Here is a 19,148-nt window from a genome sequence, read left to right as displayed (position 1 = left end):
GGTGCAGGGCTGGAGGGGGACACACCCTGGAGGGGATGCCAGTCCATCTCAGGGGACCCCAAGCAGGACTTGAACCCCAGACCTACCAGAGCGGAGGTCCCAGCCAAGCCCACTGCACTACCACACCCCCCCCCCCACCATGGACTAATTTTGTGCTCTATAAAAACATTGGCTACTAGATTGTGTTTTTTATTTTTACTATGTAAGGGTAACGATGTTTCTCACGTTACATTTTTTTTCCTTTGTCTCACTGCCGGGGAGGGAAATCAATCCACAGCCTTGATTATCACATCTTTAGGTTTATGCTGCTAATAGTCCTCAGAATTTACCCCAACTGAGACTAATCTGAACCCATTAAAATGTATCCGTTTTCTACTGGGTCATGTGCATCTGAAGCTGTCGACTCATGATTTACCGTAACTGCACACATGTGTACTGAGTGACTAACTGTTCGGTATTGAATGTAACGGAGGATTATTTAACTTGGACGCTCTAAAAGGCAGCCCTGGCTCATGTAATAATGTAGCATCTCGCCAAGCACCATAAAGGGACTCATTTGAATAAATAAGTTCTCAATTAAATGGAACCTATTATAAATTCTAATGAGTGCTTTAGACGTGAGGTCACTCGGCCCATCGGCCCATTTTTTAAACCCTTTCATACATTTACACGGTGCGCCGTTACCAACTGTCGAAATTCTGTGCATGGGCAGTAGCACTTCCCTTTCTTAAGTACGAACGTGAGCACCCTGAGCTCAAAATACATAAGAATGTACCCAGCTACACACTAACAGTGCTGCTTGAAAGTGTGCGAACCACTTGTGCCCGAGTTTTAGCACAAAATAAGTATTTAATGAGAATCAGTCTTTCTCATGTAACAATATAGGTGTGCAATGACCAATTCCACGTCGCTTTAGAGAAAATCATCAGGAAATAAATCATTTATTCATTTTATAATTTAGGACTTAACATTTCCTTTTTTTAAATAAATATTTTATACAATAATGACCACTCCTTTCAAGCAGAACAAAGTCTGAAACGACACTTGCAGATAAATTCATAACATCCCAAAAATAGAATTTTTTTAAAAATGTTTTTATTGCAGGAAAGAATTAAAAGTGTCCTATACGGTTCCAGACAATGAGTTCACATTACAGAGCAGCTCAACACATCGGAGACAAAGGTCTGCTTGCCAGTCCCCGCTGCTCCTTCCACATTCCCTTCCTTGTGGATAAAACACACAAAGCACACTGATGCCGACTACCAAACTGCCACTCGGGCTCGATGGCGAACCGCAGGCAAGAGCGCGGGTTGCACCGGTCACTCAGTTGGTCAGAGGAACAATGATGCCGCTGAGCAGCACGGTGGCTTTGGCACGACCGGGAACAGCATGCTGAACAGGGGTGTGTACAGATGGTAAGGGGGCCAAACGACAACCCAGGATCGGCGGGGCGCATTAAAACACACGGTAAAGAACCAGGTTCACCCCAAGACACAAGACATGACAGGCTATTGCTACTCGCTATTTAAACAGCTCTAGGTGAAGCCTAACTACAATAGTAGAGGTGACATCCTATAACTCACATCCTCTTATGTAGCACACAGAAACACCGTATCCATTAAAATATTTCACTTTACTACCACTTATCACAGTTTCAAAAGCTACTTTGATTTTTGGTTACATGGCATCACACAGGTACACAACTGTAATATGTATTTTTTAAATGGCATTTATATAAATTTGAACTTATTACACTTCTCTCCATTGCATATAAAATAATGAGAAACACCGATGAAGAACACAGTCATAACCTGCAACACAGCTCAGATTTATTCAGTAATATCCTTTATTTGGCAGAAATATTACTTAAAACATCCAATTTTTTAAATATGTGCTTCCAGTCTCCTTCCAGGGTATGACGTCGATATCTGCGTTGATCGCTGGTATGTGAAGTATACAAAACCGGGTTTAAAAGTCAGTTTGAAGAAATTCTAAAAGCAGAGGACAGCGGGCAAAGAGGGGGGTGGTGAACTTGGAAGCCTCATTGACCGCAAATAAACGAACCCTTCTCAGGAGATCTCTGCAAACTCCAACTGATGATATCTGTGCGCTTTCCTCACATCTTGCTCCATCCCCCTAGAGAGGTATAGTTGAGAAACAAGAGAACTTAAGAGCTTGGCGGTTCTCTTAGCTGGGCATCGTATAGGGAGCAGAGCACAAGTGCATACGAAGACACTGACGCAGGTGCCGAAGAGTTAAAGTGCCGTTATTCAGACAGAAAGGCAACTCATCTGGTCATCCAGAAAATCAAAAAGCCCCAAGTCGGTGCCCCTGTGCTCAAACCCCTACCTCAGGCTCCGCCCCCTAACTTGCTGGACAGCTGGGATTTGCCACATTCAAAGCACAAGTTTACCGTGCGATCTTATTCTCCACTTCGGTGATGGACACGAATCTCGGGCGCCTCCTCACTCTCCTCTTGGTGTTGTGTTTTGGGTTTCGCTGGTACATATCTGCATGGGCGGCACAAAGAGCCATCACGACACAGCTCCCCGCACTCTGTCTCGCGTGTCACCAGAGGCGAGCCGACAGAGGCTGCGACGGTTACCTTGGAAACTGAGGTAATACTGCCGATGGCCCTTCATCACTGTGACTTCCGCACTGCCGTCTGTAAGGAACGCCAGCTCCAGATCTCGCGACGCGACCGAAGTCACACGCTGCTTGTCATCCTGAAGGAAACGTGAGGAAGTCGCAGGGTCGCCGACACTGACGAGCGACAATGAATGCAAATGTAAACATGCAATAACAGAGCAGAAGCGTGAGGACTTACGGGCTTGCCGTACTCAATCCAGTTCTCGTGATCACCCTTGTAGTACCAGAGCCACTCGGTGGTTAGAATGTAGTGGGGAGGCTTGGTCACGGAGGAGGCGGTGGAGAGCCGTCGCACCGGGTCGGAGTCCCGGGTCATGGTTAGGAAGTCCACGGGTCTCGACCCCGGGCTAAGGGCAATGGCAGTGAGTGCTGGTAAGGTAAGCGGAAACTACTCTACTGAGAACCTCTCCAAAGTTGATCACAAGGCCATTACGGCACACCCGCTGCTTTCCGGGGATTGTCGTGAGCCACTTCCACAGCTACTTTTCACTCGAGCGTTACGAAAAACAACAGAACTTAAAGAACGCGGCACAGGCAGCTCACCTGTGGGTGTTCCGAGGGTCACAGTAGGCTCTCTCAATCTCTTCCATCCTCCGCAGGTCTCTCCAGCCCTCGCCATCAAACACCTCCCACTTGTAGGGCAGGTTGAAATGGACGCGAATGCACTGATCTAAGAGCACATGACACCTGTTACCAGATGGTCTTCTTCGTCTTGGTTTCACGCTTGTGACGCTTCTGGGGAAGCGAAAAGGGTTAAGTTAGGCACTTCAGCCGGACACACCTTGGAACCTGCAGTTCCTTCGTATGAAATGAAGACAAATCTCGGTTCGCTCTTCATTCTGCATGAGGGGTCTGGCGATGGGCTCCACTGCGGCTTCTGAAACAACGACACGTCCACGCACCTTCAGTGATGTTGGCTGAGCCACACCTGTTATTGGTGTTTGCGATTATAGGCCGGCAGGGACTGTAGTGGTTAAAGCCTTGCAATCAAAGGACCTGGGTTCCAGTTCTCACTCCTGCTGCAGTTCATGGATCCCTCACATACAGGGGTCCGTGTAATGGGGGGAGGGGGTTTAAAATAATAATAAAAAAAAAATTACAGTAATAGCTTGTGAAATTATATACCTTTTTTCCACACAACAGGTTTATAATTTCAGTACAACAGCATTTTTGCTCCTTATACGGTGATTAATATAATATTAATTAATGTTTTGGGCGCAATCCTGAAAAAGATGCTACAGGCAGTACAAAGGAGGACACACACCCACACACACAGGTGACTCCCAACAAACGTTACTCTCTTCCTGGCTCCCTGGTTCAGCACAAGAGGAACAAAGTAAAAATGGAATGAAGGTTGCAGTTTGAAATCCCAGCTCCAGCTGTAGTACCCTTAAGCAAGGTACTTACCCTAAATTGCTCCAGTAAAATTACTCAGCTGTACAAATGGGTAAATAATTATAAGTGCACTAACGCTGTAAGGTGATTTGCAGAAAAGTGTCCACTAAATAAATACATATAGAATGCAGACACTCATGGGAACAAGAAAATTACAGAATATAATAAATTCATATTAGAATACAATAACTAACTATATACAGAAACCTAATTATACTTAGCATAAGGCAACATGGGAGAACAATCACTTTGAGAGGTTCAACCAATCATGACCGCTGATGACAATCTGATAGCACAAATGGAACAGCAGATTCATTATTAATTCATTCTGCTCATGCTTTTCTCCAAAGGGACTTACACCAGCAAAGCTTTGTATAATAAATCACCCATTTATAGGCTGGACCAATTCAGGGGAGTTTCTGTGCTTAAAGATGGCAGAGCAAGATGCAGAATGAACATCCACAGCAGTGACATATATCATTTGCAGTGACAGAGAGTATTCATGGGAACTTTATTTCATGAAGCCAAATCATTAAAATGCCTTACTCCAGTACACTGCGTAATACCCTATGCTTGGGGGGATGCTATGGACCACAGCAACCCTGAAGTGGACAATGGACTACTGATAATAAAGAAATGAACAAAAATATATCAAAGGAAAAGCCAGAAACAACAGCTTTAGAGATATAATATTAATGTAATAGGCATTAAAAATAACTTTTCGGTTTTTTATTCATGTTAGTTATTCCAGAAACAAAACACACACACACACACACACACACACACACACACACACACACACACACACACACACACACACAGACTGAAACCGCCTGTCCCAAGCAGGGTCGAGGCGAACCAGAGCCTAACCCGGCAACAACGCAGGTCATAAGGCTGGAGGAGGGGGGCAAACCCAGGACAGGACACCAGTGCACCACAAGGCACCCCAAGCGGGACTCGAACCTCAGACCCACCAGAGAGCAGGACCAAGCCAAGCCCACTGCACCCCCTATGTTAGTTATTCTATTTATTTATTTTGACTTTTTTTGACCATGAAGTGATTATTGTTTTTAATAAGGTTTATTTGATCTCTTCACCAAGGGGTGATTTCACAGAACTAATAAACCCTGTTCGGTGAGAGACTGATACGATCTTGAGCAAGGGACTAACCCTGAATTACTCCAGTAAAATTCACCCACGTGTACAAACACGAATAGGCCTGCCACAGCAAGTCTCCTTCAAGAAAAATGTCAGCTAAACAAATACATTATGCTAATAACAATAATCCAAACTGATAGTCTTTAGTCACAACTGGAACTGTGCACGTGGGGGAGCGCATTAACTACTTCGCCACCCAGTCTCCTTTCACTAACCTCTCTCCGGGTAGGAGACACTAGCATTCAGCCGGTACACATTCTTGTAGATGAAGGGAAGGTCGTGGATGACCTCCCCACTAAGACCTCTCTCTTCCAGCATGCGGCGGCCGAAATCGTCAATGGTGTGCAACCGCTTGCAGCGGTGGCCGAATCGGCAGTCGTCCTGGATGAAGTGCTGGCAGATGTGCACCTTGGTGCACGTGGCTTTGAACGTACAGGCCCCATACGGACCTGAACCTTTGTTGTAATGGGAGCACACCTGTATCCACAAAAGAGAAGCAAACAAGAAAGAACGCAACACTGTGCTGTAAAAATAATAAGAACGACTCTTCAGCACTTCGCCACATGGACAGTTTGCTTCTGTCTGCCTTTAGGAGGCTTAGCAGTGCAGATATGCAGAAATACACGCTTAACATTATGAGTCACCGTGCTCAGTGTTGACAAACCTCACACCAAGTTGTTTTTACATTACCTCTCATCTTAGGCACTCTCCAGGAACAAATACCTTCATCAACAGGACACTGCATTTTTTTTTTTTCCTTTTTGCCTTTTTTAAAACTTTGTTTTTTTGTTTTCTTTTTTTTTGGTGTTTTTTTTTGTTTTAATTTTTTTTTTTTTTTTTTTTTTTTTTGCTTTGCAACCAAGTCCAAACTTGATGAAGTGACAATCCCAACACTTTTGGCAAGCAAACAGGAAAGATCCATCATTTAAACAGCAGGTAACATGTCCGGTTTGGAGGAATTCTTCATCCATACAGCAGACCAAAGAAAAAAAAAAAAAAAAAAATCTGTCTTCTTTTTGTTTCTTTCTTTTCCTTTTTTGTTGTTATTTTATTTATTTATTTTTTGCATGTGCATCAGGGCAGTTGAAGCACTTAAGACTTGAACGATACTTATATTCTAGACAATTAGAACAAATGTTACAATAATCTATATATAATCTTCTGTCTTTTTTGATGGCAGGAGATTGCCTGGTTAGCAGGATGTCCCCATTTTGTGGTGCGTGCGGTCAACCTGCGGTCTCTGCGGGGACGGTCCACACAAATTTCATGTTGTTCTTAATATTATCATTCCAACCAAAAAGCAGGACACGCAGCTGTCTGCTATCTGCAAACCAAACTTTCCTCATCCCTGAAACAACAAGCGTCCATCAAGCGTCCAGTTAAGCTACCAGCGATTACATGGACCGATGGACCTACGTAAGGAGATCCCTCACAGAATGGATGACTGGCGGGAGTCGCAAAGCACTGGGACTGCACACTGTCTCAGGGTTGAAATGGCTGTCAAATTAGAAGGTGTGTAAAGCAAAGGAGAGAAGTTTAGATCTTGATAGAGGACACAAGACAAAACACAAATCTTCTGAGCTACGATACACAGAAAACCACAAAAAATGGACAATAACTTAAATTCTATGGGTACTACAAGGGGAAAAATGTTACATATCAAGCAACTTACTCATCAGATCCTTCGGATATGACCATGTCTGGCAACGGCCCTTCACAGCTGATACCTAGAGATCACTTGAACCTGCTAGATGTTCTCACCTCTGGGAGCAGAGAAGGGTCGTTCTGGAGCAGGAGCAGGAAGAGGTCCTCTTCATGAAGCTCGTGGAGGGTACACTCTCTCAGGAGGGGGTAGTTGTGCTCTGACCTCACATCATGTGAGAACTTACACTGCTTCCTAGGGGAGAGAACAGATCAGTGTTCAAGTGTCTGACACCGAGCAAGCTGTGACTCTTCAATACACACCTTTAAAGAAAGAAAAAAAGTGCAATTTTAAGGTTACAGCTTCAGCACGACACTCACGAGAAGGCTATTTATTCAAAAGTAAACAAATAATAAACAACATACGGAAGACATTATGCTAATTTTCGCAACAAAGGGACAACAAAGATGGTGAACGACACCCATCCACTGCCTCTCCACCCATCACGGCAGACACAGATTACCCGCCGAGGCTGAGAGGTGTCCGCTACCTCCCATCCCTCCTACACACACACACACACACACACACACACACACACACACACACACACACACACACATCGCCGGTAACATCAGAGACCACAGACGACCTCCGCATTCCTTGCGCACACAAATACAAACCCCCTTTCAACTGCGAATAGACCAATCTACCTCTGCAGGACTTCGCACATGTACAACTTCCATGTTTACATTGCCCACTGCACACTTCATATGCGTATATAACTTTATTTCTTGGATTTTTGCACTAATAGTAATTTTTGTAAATTTGTGACTTTGCAGGAATAGTAATTTTTGTAAATTTGTGATTTCCGCGTTGTGTTCTTCTTTCCTTATGTCCTTACAATTTATTTCATAGGCCGCTGAGAGGATTCACAGAGTAAGAATTTCGTTGTATGGTGTAAGGAACCGTTTACTGCACACATGACAATAAACTCTTGAATCTTTAATGGTTATGACTGTTCTCCCCAACTTTTAAAGAAGCCTAACACGACCCACCCCCTCAGTATTTACTACTAACAATATCAATACTAATGACAATATTTTTGCCCCCCACAATACACACACACTTCCCTACTTCCATTCACCGTGTGGCTGCAACTTTTTTTTTTTTTTGCTATAACTCACTTTTCTCCAAGTGAAAACATCAAGCTACTACTTAGTTATACAGCAGCAGGGTCATTTTAACCGAACCGGTACGAGCAGGACCTTAAGGCTGGAATGAAGCCTGGTTCCCAGCGTACGTGTGTGTGGCGCACAGTCAATAAGTTCTGGGACCGACCCCCAAAACGGCCCTGTTGCAGCGCACGCTGCCCAGTCTCAGAATTTGTTGACAGCGCCACGATGTCCGTTGAGTGGCACTGCTCATTTTTTGTGTGTAACTCCTCAGAGTACTGTTGCCAACACTAGTTATTCCTCGTAATACATATACATAAGCGAAGCGACAAACACACACACACACAGGAGTTGAGGGTGCGAACCTGCTGTGTGTTACTAGGCCCAACCTGACGGCCACACAGGCCTCGTGCGGTTTTACCGGGGTAAAAAGTGTGTGTGGAAGACGGAACAACACTAGACGATTATATTATATTTCTCTCTCTGCCCGTTTTAACCGCACACAGACAGCCGCTTTAGGCTTTACCCGCTTTCCGCGCGAAATCCTTGGGAAGGAGAGAAGCTCGAGCGTGACGCGCGCGAAAACTAGTAGTAGGGAACGATACACATGAAAGGGAACGAGAGCGACCAAATGGAAGCGGAGGAGCTGGTTATTTATTTATTTATTTGTCACTCGGCGCTCCTCGCGGTCACGAAGCCCCTCCCGCTGTTCGCTGCTCAAACAGACGGGGTCACGAGCCGCGCTCCGACCGGGACGCCAGCAGAGCACGAGCCGAGCAGCAAAAAACTGACGGGAACCGTCCGGAAATGTGAAATGGGGCTCGAGGAGTCGGCAGGAAGGAACGGAGTGAAGCCGCTCTGCTGGATCACAAATGGCGGATCACGGCCGGCGGCGGAGCAGAGCTCCTTCTGCTCTTTCTTTCTTCGTTCGCCACCCTCCCCCCACCGCGCCGTCCTTACCTCCCCTTCCCGTATCTGCAGTTGCCGTAAACAAAGTATTTACAGAGGTGCAGCTCCTGGCAGTCGCCGCACTCGTACTTGGTGTAGTTCTTGCAGATGCGCAGCGACGTTTTGGCCACGACCGTGCAGTCGGAGGCGCGCTCCTCGGACGCGGCGTCGCACGCGCCGGCGTTCTTCACCACGGCGAAGCGCGGACATTTCCTCACGATGTACCAGAAGTGGTCCTCCGAGATCTCGAAGCGCCGAAACACCTTCCTGTAGAGCTCCAGCAGGTCCATGGAGCCCTTGTTGCAGCACAGGATACTCGTGGCGTAGTGGATCACCCTGGCGAACGACATCTTGGCCGGCTGCGCCGCGCGCTTCCACTGGATGACGGAGAGGCGCGCATCCCGCGGTCTCTCGCGCGCGCACCCAGCACCCCCCCTCTCAGAACTCGGTGCGATGCGATCTAAGACATCGAGGGATTGTTAGCGGCGCGCAATTCCGTCTTCTTTCGTCTGGAACTGCGCTGTCATTGCAGTCAACGCGCCGCGTGCCCCACATTCCATCATTAAACATCATATTTCTTCATTGCAATGACTCGTCGAGTTCTTTTGCCACCCGTGATGTGTCTAAATGCGGACCACGGCTGCCGTTCGCTTTTGCTTTCAACAAGCCAGGATGGGCAAAATCAAGGGCAGTAAAGCCATCGACTAAGGAAAAAGAATATTTTAATGGAACGTAATTCCAGAAAGAAACTTTTTTACATCTATATACCAGGGTACCACACCACAGATTACCGTACATACATTACAGTAGATGTGTCCTGCTACAAATACTGTAAAATAGTTCACCAAATGAGTTGCTCTCTTTCCACCGTCATGTAAACCCCTTAGTGCCATTTTATTGTTCCCACAAAACTGGTGTGACATATAAAAGAGACATTTTCTTTCGTGGCCAGTCCTGTCTTCTTGATTATTCATTAATTCTCTCAAAAAGGACAAAATCACTGAGTTACTTTCAGTTTCCATATAGTGAAATACTGTACACCGGTGTCTGAAATGAAAGTTGCTGCTGCGCTTCCTTCACGCTGGTGTCTGGTCAGGAACTGAGCAGCCGGAAAAAAGACTATCCGCACCAACAGCTGTTAAACCTTTTGCCTTTTAACACGAAGCACATTAATTTTTTTTTTTTTGTTTCCACCATATTCTGGCATCCATGTCACCTAGATAAAGCTTCTCCGTTATGCAATGTATACTTGAAACAATCCACGTGGTATTTTCCAGGAGGATCTAAGATACCTGACTCAAGGACACTACAGCAGGGCCTTTTCATGTCATTTGGAAAGTAAAATTAAGGCTGATTAATAAGAGATTTCAGGATTTTTCGCAAGTTTTACTGTTCATAAGAGTAAAGAGAAGGTATCAGTCTCATGGGTTATTCGGAGACAACTGTTTCTGGGCATCTGTCCCTAATGTCATGGTGGTCAAAGCCCTGCAGGCCCAAGGCTCAGATATTTGGAGCATGTCTATAAGTGGTCATTGAGAGCCTGCCTATGAGAGAACCATAGCTTACAGAAATGATCCTGCCTAATGTCTGTCTTTGTGTGTGTACAATAACAGCTGGTACACAAAACTGAAGGAACTCGGAGTGTTTCAAGAAGACCTGAGCTCATTGCAGGCAACTGGACCTCCAGCCTGAGGATCACCACGTTGAAGCCCATGACATCCAGACAGGACTTCTTTCAGCTGCAGCTCCTCATGTTGTCAGTGAGGGTGCTCAGCTTGCACTCCAGCAGCTGGTTCTTTAAGCCACTCTTCTGCTGCACCTCCAGGATGGCCTTGGAGAAATTCTGGTACAGCTCATCCCTTTCTGCTTGGACCTGGACATGTGCATGAGGTTCAAATTACACATGGTTGCTGAGACATAAGGAAAGTGACGAGGGACCTAATTTGCTGTTAACTTGCTCCTAATACATTAGTATTGCAAAAGCACAGGGAATAGAAGTAAATTGATTTAGCTTTAGCAGAGCATCTAACCTTGTTAAAGTTCTGTTCCAGCACATCGCGTTCCCATTTCAAGTCTTTAATCTCTTTTTCTGCAGCTTTAAGACGTGCTTTGGCCACCTGTAAGAAGATGCGGCATCATCTGTCTCGTCTTTTAATGCTCTTTTACTTAGTACATCTCTGTCTTTAGATAAATGTGAAACTCAACCATTTTTAAAATGAACTTCAACGTTTTACTGAGGGTACAACATAGAGTACACCTAACTGAGAAATTTAAAAGGTACTCTATACACAAGCTGAAAAACAGAAGAATGAGAAAAATTGTCTTCTCTTAATTAGATCAGATTAAAAAAAATGCTGATACCAACAGCATAAAGACAATGAGTGTTTCTACAGGTGTTAAAGGAGAGATGTTTTAGTCTGAACACTTATCATCTTGACGCTGTTTCCCAGAGATTGTACTTACTGCCAATGCAGTCTTGTCCTTTTCATGGTATGCAACTTGATTTTTTAGCTTGCCCAGCTCATCTGTGGCCTCCTGGAGGGACTCTGTTAACCGCTTATTCTGCTGCTGCACCTCCGCCTTCTGCTTCTCCCGCCGCACCACCTTCTTCTTCATATCCTCCATTTGCTCCTGCTCAAGAAAGGATCAATTTTATAAGACGGGTTCATGTTTTTATACCGCTGCCAGGAAAAACTTCAGTGATCACCAACAGAACGCTTCCAGAAAAGCAATGCAGCATTATTAATCACATATCTCATACTATTTATCTGTGTTTGCCAGTTCAGTGATAATAACTTTTCTGGTAAAATGAATCCATGTGGTGCATCTCTCCTTGAAATAAAAAGGTGGTTCTTACATTTAAGAAGTAATGTTGCAGTTTGTATGGGTATTCAGGAAATATGGTGATTATGCTTTGGATGGGTGCTACGTTCTTGCCTTGAGTGAATTGATGAGAGCAAGGTTGTTGTGGGTGATGTCCTTGTAATAGTTCTTTATGTCACTGAAGGCCTGTTCATGGCTCTTCATCAGCGAATCAGTCTGACTATTCTTCCTCTCCTCAACCTCGTGGATTTCACTTTTCCTCTGTAAATCCAACTCCTGCCTCAACACCTGCATCTTCTTCTCATACTTTGCCTCAATTTCTATATAAAATCATTTCAAAGACATGGGTTTTGCTTTATGCCATAATAAAAACAATTCCCATACTTTGTCCAAAGGGATTGTTAAGCAGAAGCACAAAATGAACACACCTCGCACTTGCCTTTCAAAGTCCTTTCTTACTGTTGTAATTTCTTCATCGTGCTTCTGTTGAAATTAAAAAGAGCAAAGAAAAGATGACCTGCAGAATACAAAACCTGCGGTGTCAGACTGAGAATATATGGTCCCTGGACATTGAAACGGAATTCTATTAGAGGGCCATCTGAGCTAAAAGTTGCTTTTTCTCGGATCATTTAACTATCTATCCCCAAAAGCAAAAAAAATTGATTCTAGCATTCGCACAAAAAACTGAAGTCTGCACAAGAAAGTTCCATATTCACACTCCAGAAATGGGCCCTCGTACCAGTTTAAGACTCTTGACTAGGTTCTCATTTGAGAGCTCCTGCTCCTTGAAGTCCATTTTAAGTGTACGCATGGTCTTCCGCAGCTCATTGTCTTGCTGGTTATGCTCCTGCTGCAGCAGTTTCGTGGCCACCACCCCTCCTGCCTTTAGCTCTGAGATGTTGTCCTGATGTTCATACAGGAGGTGCTTCACCTTCTGCTTGTAGACCTACAAAGCAACAGATGGAAAACAACGAAAACTAGAGTTGTTAGAAAGTTTAGATGGGTGCTTTCTTATACAAAAGCAACAAGGTGTACTGCATACAAGATACATCCAAAATGTAGCATACATGAGAAAGGTCATTTGTACCGATCACCAGTCAGATTTTACACACACGGTTGACTTGAATTTAAAGTCAATCTCCGGCCAGGAGGTCCATATTGTACACATGACCGACGATACATTAGTGTGTACCTTGATTTCTGCTTGGTGTCGCACTTCCACCTCCTCAATTTCTTTATCCCGGTTCAGGAGGTCAGCCTTCTTCTCCTCAAGCTGCTTCTTAGTAATGTCCCAAAAGCTGTGAATCTTGTCCCTCTCCAGCTGAAAATAGTTGCGCTCCTTCCTCTCTCTATCCAGCTCCTCACGCAGGTAGGAATTCTGTTCCATGAGCTTCATGGTCGTTGTTGAAAAATACAAAAAAAAACATTAAACCTCAAAGAACAGAAGCTCCAGTAACCAGTTGTAGAACAGAAAAATAAACCACCTTTTTCATGCACCTCTATCACCACATGCTATAAACACTCCAGTCTCAGAATAAGTGCTTGGTAGGATACAGGGTGTTCGAGTTCTTACTTAAAAAACCGCTCAGTCTTTCTTGATCAACGGGTTCATTACCTAACTATGTCACTGGTAGTAAAGAGTGGAAGTGTGTTGTTCAGGTTATGATGACACATTATAATCGTTCACACGGTGAACACGGAGGGTACAACCTGCTCTTTGGACAGTTCCTCCGCGGGGGATCCATCTGTAATCTTTGGCATTTTCCCTTTGGCACCCTTGGTTCCAGCATTCTTTTTTGGAGGCTGAAATAACACAAGAAAACACTTTTTATTTCCATTTATAGTGTCCATCAACATGGGAGACGCGTTAGAAAACATTTCTTATGAACAAGAACCTTTCATAATGGAGACTTAAATAAGACGAGGACTAACGTCATTGCCAAGGAGAAGGGCCACGCAATGAGATTGCCGTTAAAATATTGTTAGCAACAGAGGAAGCATCAGGAAATATGCAGGTGCTCATCAACGGATGCCACCAAAAGTGGAAAATCAATGTCCTTCAAATGAAAAATTCAGCTGACGTTCGAGTTCCGAAGAAAGCAGACAAGATGGCGTGTGAAAACTATCCCAAAATTCCTAATTCCACACACCATCGAGGTTATGCTCAAGGTCATTCAACATACACTGCAGTCATGCATGGAAAGGTAATGGCGTGATGTACATGACAGATTCATATAAGGATGGGTATCAAGAGACATCGTTGCTGTCGTTTGCTGGAGAATCAAACAGTGGGAAATACCAAAAGGAGCTATACGTGTTTTTGATTCACTACAGATCCATTGACTTTGCCGATCATGCTGAGAAGTGGACTGTATTCAGAAAAAGTTGACAATCCTAGAAGAAGTTGCACACTGCACAAGAGGTCTCATTTAAAACAGAGTAGGGAGAAAGCGAATGATTGCAAGTTGGCAAAGGAGTACGACAACATTTATGAGACAACCAGGCTAGAAGAAAAGTGGGCCTGAAATCAGCAGAAGGATCACGACACCATGACACTGACAGAAGAATGAATAGACCACTTTGAGTGGTCAGCTGAGTAGTCAGTGAAGGACACAAGTGGAGGGCAGGTCACGTAGAGTCGACATTGATGCTAATGCATTAAGAGCAGCTATAACGTATATGATATCGGCAAGGTTATTTGGCTAATCGTCTCCCTACATATTTGTAAGATGAATTAGTGTTACCGAAAGAGGATTTCACATGTCTAGCTTATTCATGGTTTACAAAAAGCAGCCTGATGCAGCTGCAAATTCTTTAACCAAGAAGTTAACAGGAAAGAGAATAATGCGAATAATGTCCCCAGTAAAAACAGTAGGCTGACTAAAATCACTTACCATTTTGATATTATCGCTTTGCAAAGAAATGTTAATGATAAATTTGTTAATAATTAATTTACCGGTAGATGCTACCAACAATAACGGTTCATCATAAACAGGAAACAACTGAACTTGAGCAGTTATCCAACTGTCACAACTGCATACGTCTTCAGCTGACCGAGTCTTCAGTACGGTTGTATCCTAGCAACGGCCCAATTATCAACAAAGTCATGCCTTAGCAACGCTAATCACAGTTTTGTGATACACTGAAGATGCCACAGTGATACACAATTGCTGGTCTTGCCAGTTGCTAAATTAACACTGGCAGTGGTCAAATTATACATTTTCAAAGATACAAACACGATCCAGTGTATTTATTTAAGCTACATTTTCTTTGCTTATCTCTTTTCTAAAGTGTTTCCTTGCTACAGTGTGAACACAATCTGCAGTTCCGCAAGAAGCTAACAGAATTCAGTAAAATTGAACAAAACAAGAGTCAGTTCAGTTCCACAGCGCTAACAGCTCCTGTCTGGTATTCCTGAGGGTTGATCATCAATGGCAGCTCATCTTGTCTATGGAATAAATCAGTCAACCATCAAATTTGAATAGGGGTTTGTGGAGACAAAGTATTTTTATTTTCTGTCATTTTCAATTCTAAGGTTAATAAAGGTTAATAAAGATGTTTTATGATAGCTACATTAAATAAATGAAGGTACCCCTCAATTACTCAACTTTTTATTTATTTTTTATTAATTACTGAGCGAGGGGGCGCGGTGGTGCAGCAGGTTTGACCGGGTCCTGCTCTCTGGTGGGTCCGAGGTTTGAGTCCCACTTGGGGTGCCTTGCTATGAACTGGCGTGCCATCCTGGGTGTGTCCCCTCCCCCGCCAGCCCTGCACCCGGTGTTGCCGGGTTAGGCTCCAGCCTGCCGCTACCCTGCTCGAGACCAGCAGCTTCAGCCTGTGTGTGTGTAATTATTGAGCTTTTAATGATTATGTAGAAAGATGAAAATGGCCAGATGCTGACAAATATTACATATTTATGCAATAAATTGGCGAATCAACGGCATTGAATTGGATGTTGTGTAATTACATTTTCAGTATTTTTAATGAAGACTTTGTAAAAGAGAATAAAATAAATGTCCTGCGACAAACTAGCATCCTGTTCATAGCGCACCCTGCTTTGTGCAGTTTGTGGGATAGGCTTTGGATCACTGGCACCCTGCAATGGATGAGAGGCTGATAAAAATTGAAGAACTAAACACTCCTCCCCTGCTTGATGAAGGAAGGGTATGTGTTCCTGGAAAGCCCTTCTGAAGGGAAATTCTCTTAAGTTGAACAGATCTCGAAGTTTGTTAAAACGAATTACAAGAGAGAAGTATTGGATCGAAACATGCCGACGTACACCTGTCAAACACAGAATGGCTACAGAAGTTCTACATCGACAATCCCACATACGTCCCCTTGATATGGTAGTCCACCCCGGGGAGAGGGGCTCAACAACCTCACTCAACAGAGGGAAAGTACACCGAGCGCCTTCTAATACCTTCGGCTTCTGAAATTACTGATAATGTGAACGGGAAGAAAATGTATCATTCGTTAACCTCAAAATCTACACCAATTTCTTCTTTTTTAAATGTGAAAATCAATCAAACCACACACACACACACACACACACACACACTGACTGAAGCTGCTTATCCTGAGCAGGGTCGTGGCGAGCCGGAGCCTAACCCAAGACGCAAGGCCAGAGGGGGAGGGGACACACCCAGGATGGTACACCAATCCATCACAAGGTACGTCAAGCAGGACTTGAGCCCCAGACCCACCAGAGAGCAGGACCCAGCCAAGCCCACTACGCCACCGCACCCCAAACCACAAACACACACATTTTCAGAACCGCTTGTCCCACACGGGGTCGCGGGGAACCGGAGCCTAACCTGGCAACACAGGGCGTAAGGCCGGAGGGGGAGGGGACACACCCAGGATGGGACGCCAGTCTGTCGCAAGGCACCCCAAGCGGGACTTGAACCCCAGACCCACTGGAGAGCAAGCACAGGCCAAACCCACCACGCCACTGTGCCCCCCATCATGTTAATAACACTAAAATGCAAAACTACAAAAACTATGTTCTTATAAGTAAATTACTATAAACTGCATGGGGCAAGGGGCGTGCGTTGGCACAGTAGGTTCGGCCTGGTCCGGGGCTCGAGCCCTGCTTGGGGTGCCCTGTGACAGACTGGCCTCCCACCCCAGGTGTGCCCCCCCCAGCCCCACACCCTGCACTGCCGGGCTAGGCTCCAGCACACCGTTTCTGTGTCCCCATCCTCTTCTCCACAACTGACAGGTCCCTTCTGTTTTTTATTTTGGTCCCTTCTTCATTGTGACACCGCTGACATTCACCAACCGGCGAGGCCGCAGCGCACCCACCCCATGGGCTCATTCATTTGTTAGGGGCCCCCTGGCGGCCACGGAGCTCCAAGCAGCCGCTCATGAGGACTAATCACATGAAGTCAATTCAAAACTGCAACGTGAACGGAAACCGAAACGAGAGCGTTCGCCGGATTCGTCCACTCGGTGTCGCCGTTTCCCGTTACTGTCAAACTCAAGCGGAGTTCAACACTTGGCTCAATGTTCAGTTTCTGTTGCGTTTCATCATTCACGGAAACTGAATTGAATTTCTGGGAGCCAAAGCTCTCGTTGTGGTTGACGCCTCCTTTACTCAATACTTTTTTTGGATGACAAAGGTGAAAAGATAATTTACACACACTGGCTGAAACCACCTGCGGCGAACCGGAGCCTAACCCAACAACACAGAGCGCAAAGCTGGAGGGGGAGGGGACACACCCAGGATGGGATGCCAGTCCGTTGCAAGGCACCCCAAGCGGGACTTGAACCCCAGACCCGCCAGAGAGCAGGCACAGGACAAACCTGCTGTGCCACCACACCCCCTATCAAGATATAATGAATTGCATCAAAAATCAGAATAAAACCAAAAGTATATATTTAACATTATCTGGATGTGAAAGCTGAACTTGGAAAAAGAACAGAAAATACATAGACTCCTTTGAAGTGTAATGCTGGCGGAGATACTAAAACAAAGAGATGGATGGATCATGTGGGGGGGATGCAGTGGCGCAGTGGGTTGAACCAGGTCCTGCTCTCCGGTGGGTCTAGGGTTCAAGTGCTGCTTGGGGTGGCTTGCGACGGATTGGCATCCCATCCTAGGTGTGTCCCCTCCCCCTCCAGCCTTGCGCCCTGTGTTGCTGGGTTAGGCTCCGGCTCCCCGCAATCCCATATGGGGCAAGTGGCTTAGACAATGGGTGTGTGTGGATGGATCACAAATGGCCAGAATTACATTTACATTTATTGATTTAGCAGACACTTTTCTCCAAAGCAACTTCCAATGAACTCTATGTAGTGTTATCAGCCCACACAACTTATTCACCAAGGTGATTTAAACTGCTAGATACGCTACTTACAATGGCTCACTCATCCATACACTACATCAGTGGAACACACTCTCTCTGTCACAGCATGTCTTTGGACTGTGGGAGGAAACCAGAGCATCCAGAAGAAACCCACGCAGACGCAGGGAGAACATGCAAACTCCACACACAGACAGCAGGGATCGAACCCACGTCCTCTCAGGTGCTGTGAGACAGCAGTGCTCCTCTCTGTGCCACTGTGCCACCCTGATGAATAAATGAATTCTCCTTGGAAGCACAAATGATAACACTGAAGTCATTGTACTTTTGATGCAACGTGAGAAGGTTGGACTCTCGACTGTATCGGACGAGAAGAGAACAAGCAGCGAAGAGATGGATGGACTTAATCACAGTGACACCGGCACATGTCTTTCTAGATTAAAGACAGAAGCAGAGGACGGAAGTTTTCAGAGAATTTTTATTTATGTGGTTGCCAAGAAACAACATTTACCCAATCGCATCGAGCAACAAGAGAATATCACAACGAAGGGCCAGTCATCGCCCGAGGAAGAAGAATAATCAATATTTACCATGGATCCATAGTATCTATTCACCATAAATTTAGAATGCAACTGGATGGGTAGAAGTGCCATTAAGTAAATTCCAGTGCATACTGACCATCTGCACGGTTTCCAAGGCAATGAAGGAACGGAAGGTGTTTTCTTCCATATTTGTGGGGCTTTTACATAACTATACCGGGGACGTGATGGTAAAGCGTGTAAAGCTGGTGCCTCACAACCCCTGAGCTGTTTGCTTGGTTGTAGGTTTGAATCTGGCTCAGGGTATGCGGAGTTTCAATATTTCCCCGTGTTCCAGATTGAAAGATGTAGAAAGCAATGGAAAATCATGCGAGTGGTCAGTTACATCATGAGTTCACAAGGCTGACTTCCTATCAACTGTACATACAAGTATTCATGTAATGCGTGGTGATAAAAAACATTGGTTCTGGACTAAGTGATTACTTTCACAGTTGCCCATCCCAATAAATTAAACAACATA

The 19,148-nt window shown here is 45.0% G+C and overlaps 1 protein-coding gene and 1 pseudogene across 1 annotated transcript; both read right to left on the bottom strand.

Moving 5' to 3' along the window:
• Nucleotides 1–1,825: 1,825 nt before the first annotated feature.
• parp12b (poly (ADP-ribose) polymerase family, member 12b) lies at nucleotides 1,826–9,530 on the bottom strand. The gene is made up of 9 exons (XM_018747591.1): nucleotides 8,977–9,530; nucleotides 6,964–7,099; nucleotides 5,418–5,679; nucleotides 3,431–3,526; nucleotides 3,193–3,319; nucleotides 2,828–2,996; nucleotides 2,606–2,726; nucleotides 2,414–2,510; nucleotides 1,826–2,136 (listed from the first exon to the last, which is right to left on the bottom strand). The coding sequence occupies exons 1-9, from the start codon at nucleotides 9,312–9,314 to the stop codon at nucleotides 2,070–2,072; spliced, it is 1,413 nt and encodes a 470-aa protein (XP_018603107.1). The 5' UTR covers nucleotides 9,315–9,530; the 3' UTR covers nucleotides 1,826–2,069.
• Nucleotides 9,531–10,406: 876 nt separating this feature from the next.
• LOC108931505 (dynein regulatory complex subunit 4-like) lies at nucleotides 10,407–13,317 on the bottom strand (annotated as a pseudogene).
• Between the last annotated feature and the right edge of the window lie 5,831 nt (nucleotides 13,318–19,148).

Source organism: Scleropages formosus, chromosome 2 (assembly GCF_900964775.1).
Source record: "Scleropages formosus chromosome 2, fSclFor1.1, whole genome shotgun sequence".
NCBI lineage: Eukaryota > Metazoa > Chordata > Actinopteri > Osteoglossiformes > Osteoglossidae > Scleropages > Scleropages formosus.
The sequence above is the reverse complement of the archived record's forward strand: the minus strand, read 5'-3'. Positions and strand labels throughout refer to the sequence as shown.

Coding starts and splice junctions, on each gene's coding strand:
- parp12b (XM_018747591.1), bottom strand. CDS start 9,314: ATGTCGTTCGCCAGGGTGATCCACTACGCCACGAGTATCCTGTGCTGC. Junction 7,100..8,976: donor TGCAGATACGGGAAGGGGAG/GTAAGGACGGCG, acceptor TCTCTCCCCTAG/GAAGCAGTGTAAGTTCTCAC. Junction 3,320..3,430: donor AAGGAACTGCAGGTTCCAAG/GTGTGTCCGGCT, acceptor ATGTGCTCTTAG/ATCAGTGCATTCGCGTCCAT.